Source organism: Suncus etruscus, chromosome 17, assembly GCF_024139225.1.
Source record: "Suncus etruscus isolate mSunEtr1 chromosome 17, mSunEtr1.pri.cur, whole genome shotgun sequence".
Taxonomy (NCBI): domain Eukaryota; kingdom Metazoa; phylum Chordata; class Mammalia; order Eulipotyphla; family Soricidae; genus Suncus; species Suncus etruscus.
The window spans coordinates 73182059-73209756 of NC_064864.1; the positions used below are offsets into that span (position 1 = coordinate 73182059).

The window sequence follows — 27698 nt, forward strand, 5'->3', positions numbered from 1 at the left end:
TGTAGAGCCAGGAGTAACCCCTGAGCGCTGCCGGGTGTGACCCAAAAAACAAAACAAACCAAACCAAAACAAAACAAACAAACAAAAAAAGTATCTGTCTCTCCCACCAGAATGCAGCCCCATGAGCCAAGGGTTATTTCCTCCATCATTAGCCCCCAATACCACATGGGCAGTACACGAGCATGGGCCCAGAGTCAGCACATAGGAACCCAAGAGAAACCCGGGGGCATGAGAATCTAAGGCTGCGCACAAGGCCACCTCCTGAGCTACCTCCATCCTGCCACACAGGAAACATACACACACACCCCAAACACACATACCACATATACACACAAATACACACCCAAACACCCCACCCCAAACACAAACAACCACCAGGTTCAAAAGACTGCCTGTGAGAACTAGGAGCCCTCAAGCGGGTGATGCCTCCAGGAGGATAGAGGCAGCTCTTACCGTACTTGACGTCTGGGACTGTGACGGAGCTCTCCGCAATGTTTGTGGACAGAATAACCTACCAAACAAAATGAGTAAACAATCCTACATTCTCAGTATACTCTGGCATCCATTAGGTAAAAATTAAAACACAATCTGACAATTCTGTGAAGTAAATTTGAAACCAGCCACTTTCCCCGTTTTCTGGAATGTGTAAGTGTGGGCTTCTGCAAACAGCAGCAGGTGTGGATGCAACAAGCTATAGCTTCCCACTCTTTAGTGGGTCTTAGGGTCTGCACCTCAGTTCCCTCTCAACTGTTGAGGAACAGACCACAAGCAGCATCAATTACTTCTATAGCAAGGCAAGTGGATGACTACTCATTCAATGCAAACAAAGAAAGAAGCAAAGCTATTCAGTCAGTCACACAACTGAGAGATAACAGAGCCCACATGCAGTCCTGTCCACATGCAGGCACCTAACCCCTGCCCTTCCTGGGAAGGTGCCTCCCCTCAGAGTAAAAGTAGGTGCTCAAAAGTATGGGCAAGGAGGCCAGGAAGATGGTATCCAGGGCTGTTTGAGTGGCCCAGGGGCTAATGGGCAATTAGCAAGAGAATAGCAGGGAGATGTGTCAGGGACTGCCACCACCCGCCATAATAAAGCAACCCTGGGGAGTCAGACTGTCCCTCAAATCCACTGGATGGCAGTCAGGGTCCCAGAGCTGCTCTTGAGCAGCTCTACAAATTCTTTTTTTTTTTTTTTTTTTTTTTTGGTTTTTGGGCCACACCCAGCGGTGCTCTGGGGTTCCTCCTGGCTGTCTGCTCAGAAATAGCTCCTGGCAGGCACGGGGAACCATATGGGACACCGGGATTCGAACCAACCACCCTTAGGTCCTGGATCGGCTGCTTGCAAGGCAAACACCGCTGTGCCATCTCTCCGGGCCCAGCTCTACAAATTCTTAAAAGCATATAGAAAACAGCCTCAGGGCCGGAGAGATAGCATGGAGGTAAGGCGTTTGCCTTTCATGCAGGAGGTCATCGTTTTGAATCCCGGTGTCCCATATGGTCCCCCATGCCTGCCAGGAGCAATTTTTGAGCCTGGAGCCAGGAATAACCCCTGAGCACTGCTGGGTGTGATTTCTCCCCTCACCCCAAAAAAAGAAAACAGCCTCAAATAAGGGGCTATTATCTGAGATATATAAGGCACAAGAAAAAAGCATTCAATACCATGAAAAAATGGAGAGATGAACAGAAACTTCTTCAAAGAAGAAATACAGATGGTCAAAGGGTACATAAAAAAAATGTTCCACATCATTAATCATCAGGAAGATGCGAATCAAAACAATAATGAGATATCATCTCATGCCACAGAGACTGGCACACATCACAAAGAACAAGAACAAGCTGTTCTGGGTGGATGTAGGGAGAAAGGAACTCTCATTCACTGCTGGTGGGAATGCTGCCTAGTCCAGCCTTTTTGGAAAACAATATAAGTATTGCTCAAAAAACTAGAACTTGGGCTGGAGAGGTGGCGCTAGAGGTAAGGCTCTATGGTCCCCCCCAAGCCAGGGACAATTTCTGAGCATATAGCAGGAGTAACCCCTGAGCGTCAAATGGGTGTAGCCTCCCCCACAAAAAAATAAATAAAAATTTTGAGCTTCCACATGACCCAGCAATACCTATTCCTGGAAATATACCTCAGGGACCCAAAACAATGCAGAAAAGCCCTCTGCACTCCTATGTTCACCGCAGCACTATTCACAATAGCCAGACAAGTAAATAAACAAACAGCCAAGTAAATCCTTAGGACATTGACTTTAGTTAACACCACAGAGATATAATGACCATTTTAAATTGACCCTTGTTGATATAAGTTTTGATCATTCCATTTCCCTTTATTCATACTGCTGTAACCAATAATATGAAGTAACTTTGTGCCTGTAGAGAGGCAGGTTAGGGTGATGGGAATCTAGGGACACTGGTGAAAAGAAGGTCACAATGATGGTGGGAATGGAGTCTGAACATATTTAATACCTGAAACTACTGCATTATGAACTTTGTAAATTGCAGTGTTATAATAAAGAAAATTTAAAGAATTCAGGTTTGCACCAAAAAGGGCAGCATGGTCAGTGATAAGGACACAGGAACAGACTTAGATGGATGACATGCAACAAAAAAAGCGTGCCCAGAGCTCCAGCAGCAATGGCACAATGACTGACTTACAGACTAAAAGGCAAATTAAACACAGCCATGACTCCCCTGAATAGTTGGTTCAGGTGATAAAGAAGCTGCACAGTGAGCAAAAAAATTGAAACTTGAAAACTACCTACTGTGCTCACAACAGATTCCCCAATGCTCCTACCTTTCTGTATCCAGGCACTGGGCTTAAAAACACGTTGTTCTGTTCTTCCAGAGTCACACTTGAATGGAGAGGAAAGACCTGCAACCTAAGTAGCACATTAAAGAAACAGAATATTCATCCGCAAAGGGACTATATATGAGATGCACAGATGAGAAGCAAGTCCTCGAGAAGAACATTTAACTTAAGGCAGAAACAACAGGTTTTTTGGGGGGCTGGGGGTGGTCACACCCAGCAGCACTAAGGGGTTACTCCTGGCTCTATACTCAGAAATTGCTCCTGGCAGGCTCAAAGGACCATATGGGATGCCAGGATTTCGAACCACCGTCCTTCTGCATGCAAGGCAAACACCTTATCTCCAAGCTGTCTCTCCAGCCCAACAGAACAGTTTCTAAGTAAAAAATAACTACCAAGCATAGACCAAAGCAATAACACAGCAGGTAGTTCATTTGCCTTGCATGCAGATGACCCAGGTTCAACCCCCAACACCTTATTGTCCTCCCACAGCTATACCAGGATCCAAAACTGAGTGAGGACCCAAGAGTAAACCTTGGTTACTTCCAGCTATGGTCACAAAACATAAAATAAAAAACATGTTTCATTTAAACACACCTTTTGTGAACCATATTTGTAAGGAGTTCATGCATATAGTTTATTTCACTCAGACCTAGAAAACAAAGAATGTGGAAAGGTGAAAAATATTAATTATTTATTATCTACTATGAAAGTCTAACATTTAAGTTAAGTTTATATCTTTTTTTAAAAAGACCTTATAAATGTACTTATTAGATTTTGGTTTGGGGGTTCCATACCAGTGGTGGTCAGGGCTCATTTCTAGCTCTGAGCTAAGTGGACGCTCATGACAGTGATCTGGGGACGCTATAAAGTACTGGGGATAAAACTGGGCTGGCTGTCAGCAAGGCAAGCACTTTAATCCCTGTACTATCCCTTTGGTCCCTGTTTTATTGGGGTCTTTTGAGGGATTGTTTGTTTAAGGGGCACATCCGGTGGTGCTCAGGGGTTATACCTGTCTGCACTCAGAAATCGCCTCTAGCAGGCTCAGAGGACCAAATGGGATGCTAGGAATCAACCACTGTTCATCCTGGGTTGGCCATGTGCAAGGCAAACATCCTACAGCTGTGCTATCTCTCTGGCCCCGTTTTATTTGCTTTTATCCTCTTCACTTGAATATATAGGAATTTCAATGAAATGCATTTAAGAGTTGGGGACAGCTGAAAAGACCATTAATATACCTGTGCATGCATGAGGCCCTGAATTTGAGCCCATACACCACAAGCCTTTCCCCATGCATCACCATGTACAACCCTGGTAATTCCCCCCCTGCTGAGCCTGGCACTAAACTTTCAGGCCCAGTCTGCCAGGCCAACTATTAGCAGGAATGGTTTTCAAACAGCACTACAAAAGATGCCCCTATAAAAATGTACAATGGCCACCAGGGAGAGTGAGAACAGTGGTTAAGGTAGATGCCTTGCATGTGACTGTCCCAGGTTCTATCCCTAAATCTCAAATATCACTGGGATATCTCTGGAGGCCTCTGAGCACCAGAAAGAAGGTGGGGATGGGTCTTGGCACCACATCCTCAGGACCTAACGCATACCCATCAACCTGAATGGCCACATATCTCCAGAAGAGACCACTGGCCCTTTGCCCTCAAAGAATGGCTTTCACTCCTAACAAAAATAGAGTAAAGGGGACTCTTCCCTATTTCTCTTCCCACACAATATCTGTGAGTCTAGCTATATGAATTTTTTTTTCATTTTTGGGCCATCCCCAGTGGTGCTCAGGAATTACTCCTGGCTTGGTGCTCAGGAATCACTCTTGGCAGTGCTTGGAGAACCTTATGGATGCTGGGGATGCAACCTATGCCCTATGCATTATACTATCTCTACAGCTCCTAATATATAAATAATTTTATATTTCTTCCCCACTCATATAATTTCCAAATTGTTTTCTTTCCCTTTGTTGGGGAGGAAAAAGTAATTCCCATTGGTGCTCAGGAACCTTATGTGTTACCAGGGATCAAACTAAGGTCAGCAGCATATAAGCAAGTACCCTAACTCCTGTACTATCTTTCTTAGATCCAGATTTTCCAAATTTCTTATCCCAAGTATGCAAAACTTTTACAAATAGAAAAATTTTTTTTTGGTTTTGGGGTCACACCCGGCAGTGCTTAGGGGTTACTCCTGGCTCCAGGCTCAGAAATCGCTCCTGGCAGGCATGGGGGACCATATGGGATGCTGGGATTCGAACCAATGACCTTCTGCATGAAAGGCAAACCATGCTATCTCTCCGGTCCCTCAAATAGAAAATATTTTAAGAAGCCTTGGTCACAGACTTTTCTAACCTGTCTCCATTACGATTATAAAACATTGTTGATACATAAACCTTACATATGCTTCTGGCTGCATCATGAGTCATAGATTAAAGTTAAAAAGGCTGATGAAGGGGCCAGAATGATGGTGTAAGTGGTAGTCATTTGCCTTGCTATGTGCTTAACATAGGATGGACCTAGCTTCGATCCCCTAGCATCCCATATGGTCCCCCAAACCAGGAACGATTTCTGGGCACATAGCCAGGAGTAACCCCTGAGTGCCACTGGGTGTGGCCAGAAACAAAACAAAAAAAACTTCGGAGAGCCACTGCCAAGGAGCATGACCTATGAGGAAAGAACACATTGTGAGCATCAGATCAACCCCTGCCAAGGACCATAACCTCTTGAGTAACCCACACACACACCAGTGAGCACAATTAAAACTGCCAGTTGTGGGGCCGGAGAGATAGCATAGAGGCAGGGCATTTGCCTTTCATGCAGAAGGATGGTGGTTCGAATCCCGGCATCCCATATGGTCCCCCAAGCCTCAATTCTCCAGCGTCCCATATGGTCCCCCAAGCCAGGAGCAATTTCTGAGCACATAGCCAGGAGTAACCCCTGAGCATCACTGGGTGTGGCCAAAAAACAAAAACAAAAACATAAAAAACCCTGCCACTTGTGTGCACTAGCACTGGTCACTAAGTATTAACAAACAATAGTGTTGGAAGGCAGAGAGATATTAAAAATTCAGGGTCAGAGAAATAGCACAGCAATAAGGCATTTGCCTTGAACACAGCCAAACCCTGCAGGATGGACCCGAGTTCGAGTTTGATTCCCGGAATCCCATATGATCCCCCAAGCCTGTCAGGAACAATTTCTAAGCACAGAGCCAGGAGTAACCCCTGAGCACCACTGGGTGTGACCCAAACCAAAACAAAAAAAAAGAAAGAAAAGAAAAAGAAAATATAGAATAATAATAAAAAAGACAAGAAATTAAAATTTCAATAGAGAGAGGCTGGAGACATAGCATGGAGGTAAGGCGTTTGCCTTTCATGCAGAAGGTCATTGATTCAAATCCTGGCATCCCATATGGTCCCCCCAAGCCTGCCAGGAGCGATTTCTGAGCATGGAACCAGGAGTAACCCCTGATCGATGCTGGGTGTGACCCCCAAAACAAAAACAAAAACAACGTTCTATAAGAGGCCGAAGAATCACAGCAGTAGGGCATTTGCCTTGCACGCAGCCAACTAGGATGGATGGTGGTCTGAATCCGGCATCCCGTATGGTCCCCAGAGCCTGCCAAGAGTGATTTCTGAGTGCAGAACCAGGAGTAACCCCTGACCTCTGGGTGTAACCCAAAAACTTAAAAAAAAAAAAAAAAGAAATTCAATAAATAGTAGTTGCAGAATATGGAGAGGAACATAATGGGATAAAGTGCTTAGAGTAACAGGGTTCTTCTACATCTTAATTATGGCAGCAGTATCATAAATATATAAATCTATGTAATTTCTATAACTGGTGGGCTATAGAGAAAGAGTAAGAATTATACATGGAGTTTGCTATACATGACAGGACAATCTCTAAGCACCACCAAACCCTTAACATCCAAAATTCTGTAACTATAAATTAATGATTGTGATCTAAAATGCCTTGTAGGCATTGAGACCTAGATTTGATCAACAGCACATCCCCCCAAAATTACAGAACTGTACACTAGAAGAAAAAACTGTGGTGTCAAAAATAATATAGTTGCTTACACAACTGTCTTGCACACACCTTGGAACTGAATACCCCAAGTCCAACCATAAGTGATCCCTCAGCACAGCCAGATGAGGTCCAAAAGTAAAAAAAAAAAGGAAGAGGGCTTTTTTTTTTTTTTCTGTTTGCTTTTGGGAAACACCTGGCAGAATCATTATTGGGGCCTGAGAGATAGTATGGAGGTAGGGCATTTGCCTTGCATGCAAGGACGGTGGTTCAAATCCAGGCATCCCATAGGGTCCCTGATTCTGCCAGGAGCTATTTCTGAGTGCAGAGTCAGGAGTAACTCATGAGTGCTGCTGGGTGTGAAAAAAATTCTACCACAAAAATATTTCAACTGGGGGCCGGGTAGGTGGCGCTGGAGGTAAGGTGTCTGCCTTGCAAGCGCTAGCCAAGGAAGGACCACGGTTCGATCCCCCGGCGTCCCATATGGTCCCCCCCAAGCCAGGGGCGATTTCTGAGCACATAGCCAGGAGTAACCCCTGAGCGTCAAACGGGTGTGGCCCAAAAACCAAAAACCAAAAAAAAAAAAAAATATTTCAACTGTTGGGGCCAGAGAGAGCACAGCGGCGTTTGCCTTGCAAGCAGCTGACCCAGGACCTAAAGTGGTTGGTTCGAATCCCAGCATCCCATATGGTCCCCTGTGCCTGCCAGGAGCTATTTCTGAGCCGATAGCCAGGAGGAACCCCTGAGCACTGCCGGGTATGGCCCAAAATCCAAAAAAAAATTTTTTCAACTGTTGCCTTTTACGTGTAAGGCATGCATTCTACCACTTCTTATATCTTCAGTATATTTTATTAAAAAATAAATATTAGACTTCCTGCAAAAAATGTAACTCATGGGGCCGGAGAGACAGCATGGAGGTAGTGCGTTTGCCTTGCATACAGAAGGTCGGTGGTTTGAATCCCGGCATCCCATATGGTCCCCGGAGCCTGCCAGGAGTGATTTCTGAGCATAGAGCCAGGAGTAACCCCTGAGCGTGCCGGTTGTGACCCAAAAACTAAAAAAAAGAAAGAAAGAAAGAAAGAAAACTCAAGTTCTAGGTCAGCATGGTAACTACAGTTGATCCTCTACTCTATATTTGGCAGATGCAAAGCATACAGCTTGTAAATATCTCATCACCAGGGTCTGAGAGTATAGCTCCCATGCCCCAAAGGAGCCTGCCTTAATGTGTGGGCACTGGGGTAGGTACTGGGTACCACACTGAGGACAATACCACAAGAACAGCTCTCTTCCAAAAAAAAAAAAAAAGTTTTTTTGTTTTGGTTTTCTGGGAAAGAGAACAACAAAAACCCAAATAGTACAGGGCACAAGGCCCATCCATTTGATCTCCAGTACTAAGCATGGTCTTATGAGCACTGAGCACCACCAGGAGGGATCCCTGAACAGAGAACTAGGAGTAAGCCCTAAGCACTGACAGATATGGCCCCAATTCATCTCCTCCAAATAATAACCACAAAAGTTTTAGCTATGTATGGTAATGGACATTAGCTAAATTTGTGGTGATCTTTTCTGTGATATATTCAATTATTACATCATTGTGTAAATACATCTAAAATTAATATGTCAGTTATATCTCAATTAAAAACTTTAACTTCGGGGCCGGAGAGATAGCATGGAGGTAAGGCGTTTGCCTTTCATGCAGGAGGTCATCGGTTGGAATCCCGGTGTCCCATATGGTCCCCCGTGCCTGCCAGGAGCAATTTCTGAGCCTGGAGCCAGGAATAACCCCTGAGAACTGCCGGGTGTGACCCAAAAACCACACACACACCACACACACACACACACACACACACACACACACACACACACACACAAACCTTTAACTTCACTATTAATCATTTTAGCAATATAGAGATCAGCATGATGTCAAACTAAAAATCCTATCTGTTGATATTCTCCACTTCAAGAACAAATAACTCACTCAAATGGTGAAAATAGTGAATTTTCAAACTTGATTGCCAATCACACCATAATGTCAAGTCCCAGAAGAATGTCACTTACCTGGCAAAAACACTAGCACACTGCTTCGCTCTGACACAAACTGGGCACTTGACCAAGTCTTGCTCCTGTTAAAAATGCATGTGGAAAAAAAAATGCAAGTGGGACACTGTCAGTTTCTTTTCAGGAAAGGAACCTTGATGCACAAGACACCGTAGATAATACTTACATAGGGTAGACTTCTCTTATAGTATCCCTACCATATTGCTTAGTACTCTAGACGTGAAAATTATGGTTATCCTAAAATATTCCATGTACAATCTAACCCCAAAAGATTCATTTAGCAAAGTTCACCCCACCACCCCTGCACAAAGTGCCTAGAAATTAGAAAACCTTTCCCCTCTGATGTGCCAGACCCATTTTTTTCTTCATTTATTTCTTTTATCTAATTTTAATGTGTTTATTTAATTTATTTAATTTAATTTATTATTAATTTTATTAATACTAATCTTATTGATTTTATTATTATAAATATTATAATTTATATATTATTTTATATATTTATATATTATATGTTATATGAAATACATAATATATAATTAATATTATAACTATTATAATGTTAATATTATTATAAATAATATTTATTTGATTTTAATTTTTTTCTGACCCATTCCATAAGGGTCAGGCTTCCAACTACAACCTATAAATAGATCTCTAGTGTCTGTCTATAAGTGGGTGTTAGTGGTATGCAGTGGACTCCTCTGTTTGCCTAATGTGTATTGTAAATAATCCCTATCTATATTGTATATAGCCCCTCTTATCCTCCCCTCCCCCCATTCACCACCTTATAAAACTACTTCTATCCTCTCACCCCCTCAACCCTGATCCATTACCTCTCCCTATTGAACCCTTTATCCTCAGTTCTTAACTCCTCAGGAACCGAAACCGTCCCCCTGCCCAGTACGCTGCCACTCAGCTCCCAAAGCAAAAGGATACCCTCTTAGCCCTACATCTCTTGCCCCAGCAGAAGCTGCAGCCACCGCTCGTGCTGACTCATTCTATGTGGCCCGTTTCTTCCACCTCCCCTCATGTGAACTGTTGCTTGCTACCTGGATTCAGCTTCAGAGGGATCCCCAGCTTGAGGACACTACCTGATCCCTTACTGCTGCAAACCATTTCAAAGACTCCGTAAGACCCTGGTGCAGGATGAAAATGTGCCCTCAATCGAATCCCCTCCCTCAGACTATCTCAAAAGACTAAATGGGGATATCAATATTTTCTTTGGATGTTTATTTCCTTAATAGTTATAACTCTTAGTATATTTATTTCCATATGCAGAGTTAACCTCCTCCATTCCCCCCTCCCTTTTTTTTTTTTTTTTTTTGCTTGTTTTGATTCTGCTTAATAAGATAAGAACTCAGGTCAAAACCAGGACACAGAGATTGTATAGCTTGTCATTTTTATCCCCCAAAAGCACTAAACATATGGCATCATTCCTTTTTGCATAGGCTCATTAAAATGGGGAAATCCATTGTATAGAAATAAGTTCTTACCTAATAGGGATAAGAACCCATAAATTTTATAATACAGGGATGTCTTCCACCCTAAACATAGGGTCATGAGGACTCAACTTAGACCTCAACTGTCCAACCCCAAACCCCGATCCCAACCTTAGAACTGGCACTGTTCCCTGCACCAGCACCAGGAATCAAACCCACCCATCCACCCCATGAGGCCCTAATACTGCTCTGGCACCAACTTGAGTCAGGGTAGGTTCATATGAAACCCTATGATGAGAAAACAGCAACAATCTTGATCTAAGGGCAGGTTGCTCTATCTCATCAGCTAATGCTGAGATGAAATCAGTAGACACTCTGTCCTAGGATCTGTGCAAAAACCAAGATCACTAATTACAGAAGACTTGAAGAGTTAATATTCCCAAATCTTGGGTTAGGGTTTGGTTATTCCACAGTTCTCAAAAGAAAAAATGAAACCCCATATCCCCTCCTGGGGACCCTTGGGGTCCTGGGGTCCAAACCTAGGTCAACAATATGCCAAGCAAGTGCCCTACCTGCTGTACTACCTCTCTAGCCTACAAAGATCTTTTTTTTTGTTTGTTTCTCCGACTAAGATCTTTTTTGTACATGAAAACAAAGACCCAGAATCTAACACTCTTCTCAAGACCCCACATTCACTCTGGGGTTCCAAGCCTAAAATCTTTTTTTTTTTAATTTTCGTGCATAAAACATTTATCTGCATACCTTTCCCCTTTGAATCTAATTGCTGTAATATAGGATTGTGGCCTCTTCCCAAACTTATTTCCTTTCTATGGTCTCACTGTCCTACCAGCTGACACCATTTATCCACAGAACCCAGACAAAAAAAGGGCCCCACACTCTGCAGCTTATACATTAACTTGGGAATCAAACAAGCTGGCAAGTGGCACTGTACATGTGGCAGAGCCAAGAATGGTCATGCTGTGTCTCCCCTCTGCTTCTGGTATCTTCAGGGTACAGTGGATATAACAGGTTTTTCCAAGATATCATGAAGACAGGTTGGAAACAAATGTGAGAGAGAAAGGAAACCAACAGAGGAAAATCAATGAAACAACCTTGCTCTGAAAAAAAGATCAACAACTGCTCAATCTTTACCAACTTTGGCCCAGAGGAAAAGTCCCCAGTTACCTACCCCACAGAGAATCCACAATCCTGACATGGGGAAAAAAAAAAAAAAAAAGGACTATGGGGGACTGGGGACAGCTTGGTGGCAAAAGCACCTTCCTCACCAGCCCAGGCCTATGGAGACTGAGTGCTCAGCCACTAGCACTGCAAGGTACACAGCCCATGGCAACACCAAGGCCATACAACAGAGTGGCATCTATCTGCACGCACCAGGCAAATAAGTACATGTGAGCACTGTAGCCTAGAACATTATAACCAAGTGAGTGTGACTCCCCAGTAACAGAGCAAATTCAAGAGAAGTTAACAAATTCCTATTTTTCTGAAAGATACAAAGGGCAGCCATGAATTGTATGCCAATAAATTAGAGGGCTCAACCAGTCTTGAACTGATCATTTACAAAGTGCCCATAAAGAGTCAGGGGCCAGAGAGACAGTACACTTGGGAAGGTACTGAGTCCTGCAAGCAGCTGGGTTCAATCCAAGAACCACATCTGGTACCCAGGGATCAGTCTTGAGGTCAGCACAAAGCCAAGGCTATCCCTGAGCACTACCAAGCACAGGTCCTCCCCACCCAAAAAAAGAGCCCAAAGTCCAAAGATTTCAGAAACTCAATACTACTACACACATACACAGCCAATTCCCACAAAAATTCCCCAGAGTACTTCTCAAGTTACTCTGTAAGCATTACCTTGATACCAACTCCAGACAAAGAATGCACACAAAAATTTGCCATCCTTCATATGAATATAAATATAAAAATCCACAATGCTGGGGGCGGTGAGGTGGCGCTAGAGGTAAGGTGTCTCCCTTGCAAGCGCTAGCCAGGGAAGGACCGCAGTTCGATCCCTCAGCGTCCCATATGGTCCCCCCAAGCCAGGGGCAATTTCTGAGTGCTTAGCCAGGAGTAACCCCTGAGCATCTAACGGGTGTGGCCCCAAAACAAAACAAAACAAAAAAATTCCACAATGCTAATAACCAAATCTAGCAACAGACCAAGAAAGTTCTGCACTATGACTGGCAGAAATTATTTCACGGGTATAAAAATGACTTAACACTTAACAACCAATTACTGTAATACATCACATCAATTCATTAAAAACAAAAATCTGGGGCTGAATAGTCCCAGGACTAAGGTATTACCTTATTGGCAAACCCTAGCACAATATCAGTGTAATATAGCCCCTGAGCACTGTCTTGTGTAGCCTAGATCCCCCAAGTATCACCATAGTGGCCTGAGTTATTATCCCCAATATGGCATTCAGAGCAATACTTCCAAGTCCAGCACTGAATCACAGCCTAGTGAGCCCAGTATTGGAGCAAGGAGTCCCAGACCTCCTGAGCACTACTTGGGAGCCCTTTGACAAAGAGTGAATCTCCATACTGAAAGGAAAGAAACGAAACTAGACAACATGTTATTCTAACTCAGGAAAACCCTAAGAAATCCTATGAAATAATCAATGACTTCAGCTAAGTTGACAGTAACAAGCCCTACTCCCCCCCCCCCAAAAAAAAAACAATCGGGGAATTCAATATAGTGTTGATACTTACATACTTGCAATCAAAAATCAAAAAGCAGGGGCCGGAGAGATAGCATGGAGGTAGGATGTTTGCCTTGCATGCAGAAGGACGATGGTTCAAATCCTGGCATCCTATATGGTCCCCCCAGCCTACCAGGAGCTATTTCTGAGTGTAGAACCAGAAGTAACCCTTGAGCACTGCTGGGTGTGACCCCAAAAAATGAACAAAAAAAAAGCAGGGGCTGGAGAGATAGCATGGGGGTAGGGCGTTTGCCTTGCTTGCAGAAGAACATTGGTTTGAATCCTGGCATCCCAGATGGTCTCCCAAGCCTGCCAGGAGTGATTTCTGAGCATAGAGCCAGTAGTAACCCCTGAGCACTGCTGGGTGTGACCCAAAAACAAACAAAAAATCCAAAAGCAGGGACTGTAGTGATAGTCCAGTGGGTAAGGCACTTGCCTTGCATGTGGTTAACACAGGTTCAGTCCCCTACATCCCATATGATCCCCCAAGCCCTGCCTAGAGTGATCCCTGGGTGCATAACCAGAGTAAACCCTGAGCACCACTAGGTCTGACCACAAAAAAAAAAAATATATATATATATATATACACACACACACATATATATTCAGAAAATAATTTTATTCACCATAGCATGAAAAAATAAAAACATGGCAAAACTTACATCTGAAAAATACTTACATACAAAGGCTTCTTAAATAGAAAAGCACACATATTAATAACGTTAAGATTGAGGTCAAAGAAAGAGTACAGCAAACAGAATACTTGCCTTATACAGACAACCTCAGTTCCATCCCCGACACCCCAGAGTGATCCTTGAGTGCACAATCAGGAGTAAGCCCAGAGCATTATAGGGTGTGATCCAAATACCAAAAAATTTTTATTAATATCATCATGCTGATACCTCCCAAATTAAGTTACTAAGATGCCATAGTCTTTTCAGAATGCTAGGTTTCTTTGAAAAAATAACTAATTCTATAAATTGATATGAAATTACAAGAGACTCAGAATAACCAAAAATAATCCTTTAAAATAATGAAGTCCTTGGGCCAGAGAGATAGCACAGCGGTAGGGCATTTGCACTGCATGCAGCTGATTCGAACAGATGTTGGTTTGAATCCCGGTATCCCATATGGTCTTGCATGCCAGCTAGTAGTGACTTCTGATCACAGAGCCAGGAGTAACTCCTGAGCGCCACTGGGTATGACCCAAAAACCAATAGATTAGGTTAGGTTAGGTTAGGTTAAGTTAGGGGTGAGTGGGAAGTTAAGTTAAGTAAGTAAGTAAGTAAGTAAGTAAGTAAGTAAGTAAGTAAGTAAGTAAGTAAGTAAGTAAGTAAAAAATAAAATAATAAAGTCCATCCCCATATGGTCTCCAAAGCCTCTCCAGGCACGATCCCTAAGCACATTGTGGTCCAAAATCAAACAAACAAAATTAAAGTTCAGAGGACTTAACACTTCTTTCAAAATTTCCTGGAAGCACTAGTAATCAAGACAATGTGGTGTAAGAGAGATCACTAAGTACACTCAGGTCCAGAGAGAGGTCAGAACAAACACATATGACCCAGCGACCTTGTTCCAATGTGGCAGTCACAGCACAGGATTCCCCGGCCCCAAGAGAGAAGTGCAATGGCAGAGCGGAGAGGATAAGCCAAAGAAGGAAACTGAGCGAGCCAGCTCCATTCCAGCATTGACTGTGGGTGCCAAATACCATTCAGGGGCCATTCCTGAACACAGAGCTAGGAGTAGTCTCTGATCACCAAGGAATATGCCTCAATACCCCACCAGATACAAAAATAAAGTCAAAATGTACCCAAGACCTAAATAAACACAGGAGTACATCTTCATAACCCTCAACTTGACAATAAATCCTTAGCTACGACACCAAAACTGTGATCAACAACCACAAAATTAGGCAAACACAAAGTCAAATCAAAAACCAGTTGTGTTTCACAGGACACAATCAAGAAAGCAGGAACTCACAGAATAGGAGGTCATAACTGTAAATCACATTTCATAAAGGGCTTATTTCTAGAATAAACAAAGAACTGTTGCAGTAAAAACAACTGAGTGGGGCTAGAGAGAAAGCATAGGGCTGAGGCACTTGTCTTGTGGTTAACCATACCACACAGGGCCCATCAAGCATTGCCAGGAGTGACCCTTGGAGCACAGGGCAGGGAGTAGTCCTGAGCACTGACAAGTATGGTTCATAACCCCCTTAAAACAAAGATAGCCAATTCAAGGGCCAGACGGTGGTGCTAGAGGTAAGGTGCCTGCCTTGCCTGCGCTAGCTTTGGATGGACCGCGGTTTGATCCCCCGGCGTCCCATATGGTCCCCCAAGCCAGGAGCGACTTCTGAGCGCATAGCCAGGAGTAACCCTTGAGCGTCACCAGGTGTGGCCCAAAAAACAAAAACAAAAACAAAATAAACAAAAAACAAAGATAGCCAATTCAGACAAAATTTAATCTTCCCGAACAACCATAATGCATGTCTCTAAAAACAACATACAATGGAGCAATCAGCAAAGAAAATGATGGTCTACAACATGGTCAGTCTTGAGCAAGTACAGAGGAAACTTCATGGTCAGACATTCCTCAGAAGCAAGACTAAAATTCAAAATCAGGTATCAGGTTCTGGAAGACAACAGAGGTTAGGGTTCATGGCTGGAATGCATGCAGTCAACTAAGGTTCCATCCCCAGACCACATAGGCCCCACCCTGGCTCTACTGAGTGTGAATCCCACAGACTAGCCTAGCATGCTTAGGTCCACTGCTTAGCTGGCCCAGAATCACCTTAAGCATCTTGCAGGTCCCCTGAGCACAGCTTGCTGGCCACCACCTAAAGTCTTATCAACCAGCAACAGCAAAGATGTAGAGGGATTAAAACCCTCTTGAGCAGCTGATGGGAAAGAAAAAAGAACCTGGACAAACATCAAAAGCCTGGAAATTCCTGAGACAGTTAAACATGGATATAGGGGCCAGAGCAATAGCACCACAAGGAGGGCATTTACCTTGCATGCAGCCAATGCTAGGTTCAATCCCCAGCATCCCATATAGTTCCCTGAGCCTGCCAGGAGTAATTTATGAGCACAGAGCCAGGAGTAACTCCTGAACACTGGGGTCAGGTGTGGCCCCAAAACCAAAACCAAACAAAAAACATAGCTACTACAAAATACAGGAATTCTTAAATATATAAATCCAAGGAAAATAAGAACACAGAAACTCACATGAAAGTTGATAGGGCATTGTTCATTAAAGCCATAAAACTGGAGCAACCTGGGGCCAGAGCATTGGCAGAGCAGTAGGGCATTTGCCTTGCACGCAGCTGACCTAGGACAGACCGTGGTTTGATGCCAGGTGTCCCATATGGTCCCCCAAGCCAGAAGCTATTTATGGATGCATAGCCAGGAGTAACCCGAGCATCACCAGGTGTGGGCCCCTCCCGCCCAAAAAAAGTTGGACAAACTAAATTTTTGCGCAGAAGCCATGCTAATCTTCTCTGTATTGTTCCAATTTTAGTATATGTGGTGTCGAAGCGAGCACTGGAGCAACCTAAATTTCTCTCAACAACACAAATAGTAACAACAACAAAGGATAAACAAATGTAGTGCTAGTAACAGAAGAAAGGAACCAGAAAGAAAAGCAACATGGACAAACTTGGTCATCCATGAATATGGTTTGACAAATATCGTCAGTCACAGATTATATTCCAGCCAAAATCAAGGATGGGGACAGCTGTGGAGATGAAGAGCTGCCAGGTTTTCAGCAAGAGGCACAGTGGCCAGGACTGCTTGCCATGACACCAGGTCTGTACTGTCAGCTCTAAAAGGGCTCTTGTTCTTAAAGCTGTACTAGGTATGGCTTTGACTAAAACTGGCCATTTCCAGCAAAAAAATTTACTAGACACTGGGGCCGGAGAGATAGCCTGGAGGTAGGGCATTTGCCTTACATCCAGAAGGACAGTGGTTTGAATCCCAGCATCCCATATGGTCCCCCGTGCCTGCCAGGGGCGATTTCTGAGCAGAGCCAGGAGTAATCCCTGAGCGCTGCCGAGTGTGACCCTAAAACCAAAAAAAAAAAAAATTTACTAGACACTGACTTTATGTTTAAATATCTACAGAAACACAGAAAAGTTATTGACAGTTTATCTTCTAAAAACTCTAAAAAAAGGAACTGGCCACCTGGCCCTGGGGGCAACACACACTTTCTGCAAGTTCTGGTTGCATCCCTGGCACCAGGAACAGACACTAAAAAGTTTGAATGCAGGTAACAACATTTTTGAAATATTACATTACCTCCCATTCTCCTGCATATCCAAGTCATCGAACATTTGAATCAGAGAGACAGCAATGTCATAGATATCTTTACTTATCACTGGCTCTTCCAGAAGATGTGGAGAAAGCTAAAAACAGAAGGAAAAGAAAGGCTAGCATACAAAAGGTAAAATTTCTGGGGCTTCACAAAGTGCCACAGTTAATTAATTTAATAATTTTGAATCACAGCCTGCAGCACATCAGAAGACCCTAACAAACTCACAAACTCACATTCAGAACTTTCCTGATTCAGAGCACCTGGGCTGAAGAGGCTCCAAACCCAGAAAGACTGTCCAACAGAAAGTGGCTTTGGAGGGAGAGTATTTGGTATAATGCACCCAGGAGGGTGGTTCTAAGTTCAGAGACAGTGTGCATCATCTGTTGAATCCTGGCATCATCATCCTCATACAGAAAAAGAAGCTTCCAAGTCACAAGTATCCTTTGTCTATGATATCACAAGAGGAATCACACCTCCAGATCTTGAGAGCCAGGAACCCTCTTTCCACTGTGTTCTGGAATAATATCAAACAGTTGAAATCATTCAATGTCGCTCTTTAGGTGCTTCTCTGGATTCAACCCACAAGTCAGATTTAAGTCACTGGAGTGAGCTGCCACTGCCTAAGGGTCAACCACAGCATGTGTGTGTGTGGCAGTTGTGTCCTATCTACCTTAGGCAGACTGGTGTGAGAAAGGCTGTCAACTAATCAAAATGTCCTCCTCCTCCAAGTACTGCATGTGGCTGGGAAGGACATAGCAACAGGTCTTCAGGCAGAAAAAGCAATCGTTTCTTCAGATTTTCATGAGAGAAAATTTAGTTATCCAAATCAATATCATTACCACCATCCTACTAACATTAATAGGACAACCTGTCTCTCTCTCTTGAAGAAGCAGACCAAATAAATCCTTCCTTGTATTACAGTTTATTCTATTTTGCTGCTTTATCTAAGTAGTGAGCACTGTTTACCATAAAAACTGTACAAAATAAAAAAGGACAAAAGGGTAGATTTTCTGTACTCTAACATTGGACTCCAAAGGCTTCTAAGCAGCCATGGGAAAGTGCATCAAGTTGCAGGGAACCACAGTACATGGCTATGCTTTCTCAGGGTCCCAGCACCTCATGCCCACCCTCACCAGGGATGGCAGTGCCCAGAATAGCTAGATGGTACAAGCCAGGTGGCAAAAGCATTGAGAGTGGCAGTGCTGGCACCAGGTCACTGTACACCTATGAAGAAAGGGCTCCCCCAAATGACAGGTCTAGAGGGTTCTGTGAAGCCAATGGGACAGGGCAGGAACTGCAATAGGTCCTGGTCTGCTGCTGGACTGGATGGTGGGTCACAATTGTTCACTTCACAATCTCTGCACCGTGCACACTTAACACTGACGAAACTTCCCTGGGGGTGTTGCTTTCATAATAAGGAAGCTAAAAGTAAGGCTGGGATGTGGTTCAGTGGCAGTACTTTGCTTGTATAGACCTGGGTTCAACTTTGACACCACAGAAAAAGTGAAAAGAAAATAGAGGATAAAAAGAACTCATCACAAGCCACAAAGAGAGAACAGCTTGTGGGTTCTCAAACTACTCAGATGACACCCTAGAGAACCACAGTCAGGGACATTCCTAGCAGGCTGGGGAAGACCTCAGTTTCCAGCCTGGAGGCTGCTGGGGTGGCGAAGGAGAAGACCTGGGAGGTGAAGATGCAGATGCCGTAAGCTCAGACCAAGGCTGGCAATAGTTAAGAGAAGCATAGGATCCCGGGAGTTTCTCACAAGGACACAAACTTGATTCACGGGGCTGAGAGATCATAAGGTGCTTGTCTTGCACCCCACTGACACTGTGTCATATCCCTAGAGCCACATAGCAAGTTCTGAGCACCAATAGGCTCACTCTTTTTTTGTTTTGTTTTGTTTGTTTTTTTGGGTCACACCCAGCAGCACTCAGGGGTTCCTCCTGGCTCTACGCTCAGAAATCGCTCCTGGCAGGCTCGGGGGACCATATGGGATGCTGGGACTAGAACCATCATCCTTCTGCATGCAAGGCAAATGCCCTGCCTCCATGCTGTCTCTCTGGTCCCAATAGGCTCACTCTTGAGCAGAGCCAGAATGACGCTTTTGGTACTACTGAGCATGGCCCAAAAACCCAACGAAAACAATGACAAAGACTTGGTTCAGCTTAAGCATGGAGGAGAAAATAAAGGGAGACTGAGAATGGGGTCTTCAAGGTGAGAAGGAGAACTACTGGATGGGGGTACTGATTTGGATAAGAAGGCAAGGTGGAGATAAGCCTGTTTCCCACGTCTTTCCGGACTGCAGAAGAGAAGCTGGCTGACCTAACCAGTTCACAAGTTTCGTGAAACCACAGAGACCACCAAGATGCTATGTACCTAATTACAAGTTAAAGGCACATGGTCGGGCCGGAGAGATAGCACAGCGGAGTTTGCCTTGCAAGTAGCCGATCCAGGACCAAAGGTGATTGGTTCGAATCCCGGTGTCCCATATGGTCCCCCGTGCCTACCAGGAGCTATTTCTGAGCAGACAGCCAGGAATAACCCCTGAGCACCGGGTGTGGCCCAAAAACCAAAAAAAAAAAAAAAAAAAGGGCGCATGGTCACTTAAGGTTCCAGTGTCTACTCATTTGCTGAGTCATACCAAAGTGCTATATCTTCTGAGACACATTATCAGCACCCCACCTCACTCGCCATCTATTGAATGGTGGGTTGCACAATCCACAGTCCCCAGAGAGGGAGAGGGATTCTCATGCCCCCTCTCCAGAAAGGACAAGAGCCGCAGGTCTGGCAGCAATTCTGATGCAGGAAATAATCCACACACAGTTGGGAAGGAATAGGCAGGTCAGAAACTAACTGCAAGCTGTTCACCCACTAGCCAGTCGCTACACTACATGGAACCACAAGTCAAGATGTCAGCTGCTCAGCCCCAAGGGAAGGAGGAAAATCCAGAAGAAGAGGCAATGGGGAAACATCACACTGATGGTGGGACTGGTGTTGGAACATGCTCAGAAATGCTACTTCTCTTTACTATTTCTCTTTATCTGATCAAATGAAAAGCAAGTTATCTCTAATAAAGTATTTGTATTATGAACAATTTTGTAAATCAGTGTTCTATTTTTTAAATAATAAATTAAAAAATGAAATCTGCATACCCTACTATGATGAATGTGTCCCAAGTCATTAAGATAATATTCTTCAATTGAATGAGGTTTTCCTTCCACTTCAAACACACAGGCAGGGTTCATCTTATTTTGAACAGGAACAGCAAAGTAATCAGCAAACTCCTTGCAGTTGATGGTGGCTGACATCAGGACCACCTATAGAACCAGAGAAACCATTGAGATCAACAAAATGGTGGAAAACTACACTAAAGTAACTTAAAAAAATTTAAATAATAAAAAACATTTTTTTTATTTTGGGTCACACCGGCTGTGTTCAGGGGTTCCTCCTGGTTCTACGCTCAGAAATCGCTCCTGGCAGACTCAGGGAACCATATGGGATGCCAGGATTCAAACCACCAACCTTCTGAATGCAAGGCAAATGCCTTACCTTCATGCTATCTCTCTGTCCCAAATAAAAAACAAATTTTTTTTTTTTTGGTTTTTGGGTCACACCAGGCAGTGTTCAGGGGTTATTCCTGGCTCCAGGCTCAGAAATTGCTCCTGGCAGGCACGGGGGACCATATGGGACGCCGGGATTCGAACCGATGACCTCCTGCATGAAAGGCAAACGCTTTACCTCCATGCTATCTCTCCGGCCCCTAAAAAACAATTTTTTTTTCCTCTGTGAATAAAACTTTAATAATGTACAGCAGAAATTGGACAGGCTCATTCTTATATTAAAACAAAAGATTTCCTATATTACACTTATTTACATTTGCATACTGAAGAGGTAAAGTGTCTAAGTGGCTATTTTACAGTCCTTTCTAATAAAATGTACAAAAACAAACAAAAGTACCGAGAATGCCGTTCAGGAGCCTTGATGGCAACAGCAGAACGGGCTTGGCCTTGGTCTATGAATCCAGATCCATAGCGATGGCAGCCCTATGGATCAGGGGTAGCCTCAGGGGACCCAAAAACCCAGCTCTTAAGTTTTTTTCTCCCCAGCTATCAACTCCTAACTCTGGATGTTGAGTCTGGAAGGGACAGTTTCTCAAGGAACCGCCCAGTCTCCCCAGAGGGGTAGGAGCCAGATGTGCAGGGGTGGGGTGGGGGCAGACCAGGAGTGCTACCCGGTGACTGGGTTTGTGAATAGGCTCCCTGGCTGGAGGAGTGTTGGCAGCTCCCAGAGACTGGTTGTGATCACGGCAGGAGTCTAAATTCATTATTACCAGCCAGGTTCTGCAGCAGGTCAGAGTATGGGGGATATGTGGTAGGCAGGAAGCTCCCCCCAATGACAAATTGATATTCACGGGAAATTAGTGGCCATTAAATTGACCCAGAGGGCTAAGGGAAGGTCTCCTTTAATGTAAGAAACATCAGGAAATAAATAGGGGGGTGGGAGCAGTAGGAGACAGTGAGGGCAGGAGGCTCTCGCCTGCCTCTAAGCTTTGGCAGACTTGCTGGGCTGGAGGCAGGCATTTGTGGAGGCTGCAGAAGTGTCTGCCTCCTCTGGGAACAGGAAGGGGGCTCAGAATAAATGCAGTGATTGGAGGGAGAATCTCACTACCCACCGCTGGTCACCCATGCTGAGGTGGGCATCCTTGTTTCTCAGTGGTCCTAGATTAGAGCTATGGTCCTAGCTCAAGAGGCTCTCAGAACCCACCAGGAAAACTAGTGTCCGGACAGAAGTTCGTGTTCTTGATGTTGCTCCTTCTCCTGAGCCAGTTCTGTTCACAGACATGCACCCCAATGCTTCAGAAGGTGCCTGGCCCTCAACCAACATCTGAGAATAAATATCTGCAGGAGGTTAACCAGCTGGATAGTGCACAAATGGCTACGCAGAGCCTTAAGCACAAGTTCATAAAGCCCCAGGGCGGGACGGGGGGAGGACATGAGCAGCCCTGATGAGGAGGGACTCTCAAAGAGGAAGAGGCTCAGGAACAAGAATATTTCCAGTGTGATCAAGCTATGTGCATTTCAACAAGATCTCTGTGGTTGTTTCTGTAGTGACTTCTTTAAAAACAAATAGATTGAGAGGTAATCATCATAGAGAGATGGTTTTCCTTTTATAAAAACAACACTAAAAAAAGTTAAAATCCAGACTCTTTGAATAAAATTTAAAAAAAAAAATCAAACCACTCAAGTTAAAGTTATGGCTTCAAAGTTATATATCTAAGATATGCTGACCACCCCTGCACTGCGCTTCATGAAATACTATCCCCAGGGGAGCTGGGTGCAGATGAGCCAGTCCCTTCAGAAGGGCCCTGGAGTGATGCCAGCCTCACACCTTCCTCTACTGCGATCAGCTAATCCAGTATAAGACCCATGCGGATGCCTCCCCCCATCCCGCCCCACCCCAGCCTCCCCCTTCCCCACCCTAAACCCATCACCACCAAAAATATAATTTTTAAAAAAATTAAAAAACAGGGGCCTTTGAGGTGGCCCTAAAGGTAAGGTGTCTGACTTGCAAGCGCTAGCCAAGGAAGGACTGTGGTTCAATCCACTGGAGGCAATATCTGAGCACTTAGCCAGGAGTAACCCAAGCATCAAATGGGTGTGGCCTAAAAAAATAAAAAATTAAAAATTAGAGGCCGGGAGGTTCTGCCAGCATGGCATTTGGCAGCCCTCCGCCATGCCAAAGGCCTCTTTGACCACGCGTAGGGAAGGGTGCAGGGACATGGGTCACCCCAGCACCCCTCTACCTCCTTCCTCTGGAACTCCAGGGCTTTTCCTGGCCACATGGTGGGAATAGCAGCACAATAGGTTCTGGCTTTAGGACTTACCAGGGGAGTTTCCTTATTAAACCTGTCCATTGTGAAATCGCGCGAGCACGCTATGACAAATATTGGGATATCATTGTGTTTCATCTACTTGTCATAATCTAAAAGCCATCCAGGAGCTCGTTTTATTCCTTTACTCCCTCACTCCCATCTCGTTACCCCACATTTAACCATTTTTCTGTACTAATGATTTTTGTTTTGGCCAAGGTGGATTACATATTTTTCACAGTAATTTTTTGGGTGGAGTCTGAAGCTTCAGGCAACACATCACGGCAAGGTTCCATGCTGTAGGCTTTTTGGCCAAAATAAGGTGAAGATGCAGCCTCGGCTGCCCCCCACAGCCTTCTCTCTCCTTCCTTCCTGTCCCCAGGGTTATTCCTGGACACTTGCACAGGGTCCCAGCAAGTGGGTTCCGGTGAGGTGCAATTTAAAAGAGACCCCAGGATTGCTTGTCCTTGCAAGGGGCTGGGAGGGGACTGTTGAACTTTCAACTTCCAGCAATTAGGAAGCAAATGCCTCTCGGGGAGTCGAAAGCTTCAGCAGGCAACAAGGGGAGGACATGGCTCCACGTGCTCTTTGCTTGTCCAAATCACAGACCAAAGTGGTGTCTCGGAAACACTCCCCTCCCTCTTGACTCTTTTTTTTTAATATATTTTTTATAAGTAACATGATCATATTTGGGTTACAGTCATAACCAGAACACCCCCCTTCACCAGTGTAACATTACCCCTCCCCCCTTCCCATCCCCTGCCTGTATTCAAGACAGGCATTCTACTACAGTTATTTGTTTTTAAGTTCAGTAAGTTGTATTTTTTTTCCTTAAAGGATAAGAGTAAAAAAATATAGTAAAGGTGTGATAGAGGCAATCGCCATTGTTTGCCTCTTGACTATTTCTAAAACATAAAAGGGACACATGTATCTCCTTTGTATATCTTAGATGTATTCCCTTAACATCTATAACTCTTTTCGAACGTCCTCATATAGTGACAATTTTGCCCACTGGTTTTATTATTTGATTGTTTGATTTTCCCCCTTTGAGATCTGTTTTATAAGCAATACCAGTAGAAGAGAATCTCTGTATAGATTTCATGTTTGAACCAAGTTACGGGGAATGTTGGACTTTATTCGTCGGCCCCCAGATGCACCAACAATATCTTGTGGCATTGCTTCTCTTTTGCTTGTGCACATTAAAATGGGAAAATACATATGCAAACAAGTTCTTATCTAATAGAGATGGGAACACAAATTTGGTAATGTAATTAGGTCTTTTACCCTGAACATTGGCATAATGATTTGATTTGGCTTAGGCCTCAGAAGAATGGGCATCGCCCACACACACCTGAACAATTGATACCGTCTATGGAAACAACCACAATTGTCTATAACATTACCAGGATCCAAGTCTCTACCAGGGAAGACCTACCACTGCTTTGGCATTGACTTATTCCAAAGAGTGCTCCCAATACCCAGACGACTCAGCAACAGTCTGCATGCAGGGCAGATGGCTCAGCATTTAATGGTATGCTGAAATTAGAGGATGCTCCACATCAGCCTGACATCAATGAAAGAAATGCACAGAATCCAGAGTCTTTAAATTTAAGAATCTGATGCCAACAATAGCTAAAGTGTGAAAAAGTTTCACCGGGACCTTGAGAATGACTCGGGTTGGACAGACTGGTATGCCTGGAACCCAGAGTCGGTTTTATGCCAATAAACTTCTGGGGTGAGGCCTTTTTGTAATCAAGTCAAGGATTTTTTTTCCATTTTCCCCATTTTTCTGGACCTATGCAAACAACGGCGATTGCCACTATCACACCTTTACTATATTTTTTCACTCTTATCCTTTAAGGAAAAAAAAATACAACTTACTGAACTTAAAAACAAATAACTCAGGCCCGGAGAGATAGCACAGTGGTGTTTGCCTTGCAAGCAGCTGATTCATCAGGTGGTTGATTCGAATCCCGGTGTCCCATATGGTCCCCCGTGCCTGCCGGGAGCTATTTCTGAGCAGATAGCCAAGAGTAAGCCCTGAGCGCCGCCGGGTGTGGCCCAAAAACCAAAAACCAAAAGCCAAAAAACAAAACAAAACAAAAAACAAATAACTGTAGTAGAATGCGTGTCTCGAATACAGGCAGGGGATGGGAAGGGGTAATATTACACTGGTGAAGGGGGGGTGTTCTGGTTATGACTGTAACCCAACTATGATCATGTTACTTAAATAAAAAATATATTTAAAAAAAATAGGGGCCGGAGAGCTAGCACAGCGGAGTTTGCCTTACAAGCAGCCGACCCAGGACCTAAGGTGGTTGGTTCGAATCCCGGCGTCCCATATGGTCCCCCGTGCCTGCCAGGAGCTATTTCTGAGCAGACAGCCAGGAATAACCCCTGAGCACCTCCAGGTGTAGCCCCAAAACCAAAAAAAAAATAATAAATAAAAAATAGGGGCCGGAGAGATAGCCTGGAGGTAAGGCGCCTGCCTTCCAAGCAGAAGGATGGTGGTTCGGATCCCGTCATTCCATATGATCCCCCGTGCCTGCCAGGGGCGATCTCTGAGTGTAGAACCAGGAGTAACCCCTTAGCACTGCTGGGTGTGACCCAAAAACAAAAACAAAAAAAAAAATTTAAAAAAAAGGTAACTTTAAAATTCTAAGCATGGGGGTTAGACAGTACAGTGGGGTAGGGCACCTGCTTGCTTGTTTCTCCAGTATTCCATATGATCCCAGAACGAAGAATATGTCCTAAGCACAGTAGGATGAAACTCAAAAACAAAATTCCAGGTTTACTGTAATATTTTCAAAATTTATTATAGCATGCCTTGACTTTATCTCTAGCATAATAGTTTAAAGAATGCTTAGAAATGCTATGTCTCTTTACTATTTCTCTTCATCTGATCAAATGAAAATCAAGTTATCTCTATATCAACATATACAAATGAAAGAAAATGTGCCTCAGAAAACTCCCCTGAATCGAAATTAAATTACTAGAATAGATCTAGTAGGAAACATTAGGGCCAGCCAGTACGGAGGAAGGAAGAAGACAATGGCTCATGCAGCGTTAGGCCAGGTCAAGCACAGGGACCCCTAGAATGAGTGACAGCAGGAACATTGGTCTGAGGAACCACTCACATGGAAGTACTAGGAACCAGCCACAGCCAGGCTCAGCACACCTGACCCAGGTGACAAAGCTGGGGGCTGACTGCAGGCTGCAAGTTTATCAACAGAACTACTGTATGGTCCCCAGAAGAGCCACAGGCAAGGCACAAAGCCTCAAATCTGCACCATGCTGTCTAGCTCACATACCTGCTGCCACCCACCATAACTGGAAACGGGTTTGTCAGTTTAGGCCTGAGCAGAAATACAATTCCTGGTTTCAGGAAGCAGATCTGAGTCAAGGGGGACCACTAATTCCCCCTTCAACCTTGCAGACAAATGGAAAAATCAGACTAGCCTGAGGTCCAAGCCATAATATACAGCAATAGGGCCCTTGCCTGGCACTACCGACCAGGGTTTAATCCCCAGCATCCCATATTGTTCCCCCTACACCCCTCTCCCCATGCACTGCCAGGAGTGATTCCCGAGTACAGAGCCATGAGTAAATCCTGAGCATTGCCAGGTATAGCCCCCGCCCCCAAATCAACAGTCAGAACTCACTGTGCAAAGTGATAGCCATGGTTGGAGCAAGGCTCTAAGGCCACTGGCCTCAGGAGAGAATCACTCATCTAGCTTCAAAGGGGAGGGGAGGAAGGGGCAGACTTCCCAGGCACAGTGTGGACCCAGCATCTGGTCACATCTGGCCATTCCCAGATCACCAGAGCTCTGTTGGGTCAGAAGTCTCGCCAGGTGGCCCAGAGCGCCCACTCCAGCTGAGAGACAGCTGCTTGCATAGGGTGGCACATGCTCAGTCTGATCAGGGAGTCTGGGGAGATTAGGTGGGGAAAAGAGGAGGCCTGAGTCCCAGCTGTCCTAGGAGCCAGCTGGAAGCACAGTACTGCACCATCGAGAAGCTTCCCTCTTCCCCAAAGCTGAGCTCACACACCATGACAGGCCTCCACCTGGAGTGTCTGCTTCACACACTCACCAACTGTAGATACCACAACACTGACTAACTGATGACTCATGGAACAGGTGCCAGTTCCTTATCACTGCTCTCAGTGAGCCACATACTTTTGATTTTTCATTTTTGTTGTTTTTAGGTCATGTCCGGAAATGCTCAGGGCTCTGCACTCAGGAATCACTCCTGTTGGGCCTAGAGGATTACATGAGCTATGACAAGGATTGATCAGAGTTTGGCTGTGTGCTAAGTAAATGCCCTCCCTGTAACTATCAAGAAAACCCCCAAACCACCAAGCACCAGTAGGTGTGACTGTAGTCTGAGGGTGGAAATCTGCCAAGAGTAGCCCTTATTTGAGACACACACGCACAGTAAGAGACAAAGACAGAAAGGCAGAATGACAGAGCGCGAAAGG

General features: G+C 44.5%; 2 protein-coding genes and 1 pseudogene across 2 annotated transcripts in view; 1 reads left to right on the plus strand and 2 right to left on the minus strand.

Moving 5' to 3' along the window:
- Window positions 1-27698, plus strand: part of ATP5MJ (ATP synthase membrane subunit j) — a 425762-nt gene that overhangs the window by 334464 nt on the left and 63600 nt on the right. The gene's annotated exons all lie outside the window — the stretch shown is intronic.
- Window positions 1-27698, minus strand: part of TDRD9 (tudor domain containing 9) — a 123236-nt gene that overhangs the window by 43550 nt on the left and 51988 nt on the right. The window contains exons 8-13 of the mRNA XM_049790470.1: window positions 20505-20669; window positions 17333-17439; window positions 8883-8944; window positions 3401-3455; window positions 2792-2876; window positions 454-511 (exon numbers count right to left, since the gene is read on the minus strand). Coding sequence (XP_049646427.1) covers window positions 454-511; window positions 2792-2876; window positions 3401-3455; window positions 8883-8944; window positions 17333-17439; window positions 20505-20669 — 532 coding nt within the window. The remainder of the gene's footprint in view (window positions 1-453; window positions 512-2791; window positions 2877-3400; window positions 3456-8882; window positions 8945-17332; window positions 17440-20504; window positions 20670-27698) is intronic.
- Window positions 16488-16580, minus strand: LOC125995485 (uncharacterized; annotated as a pseudogene).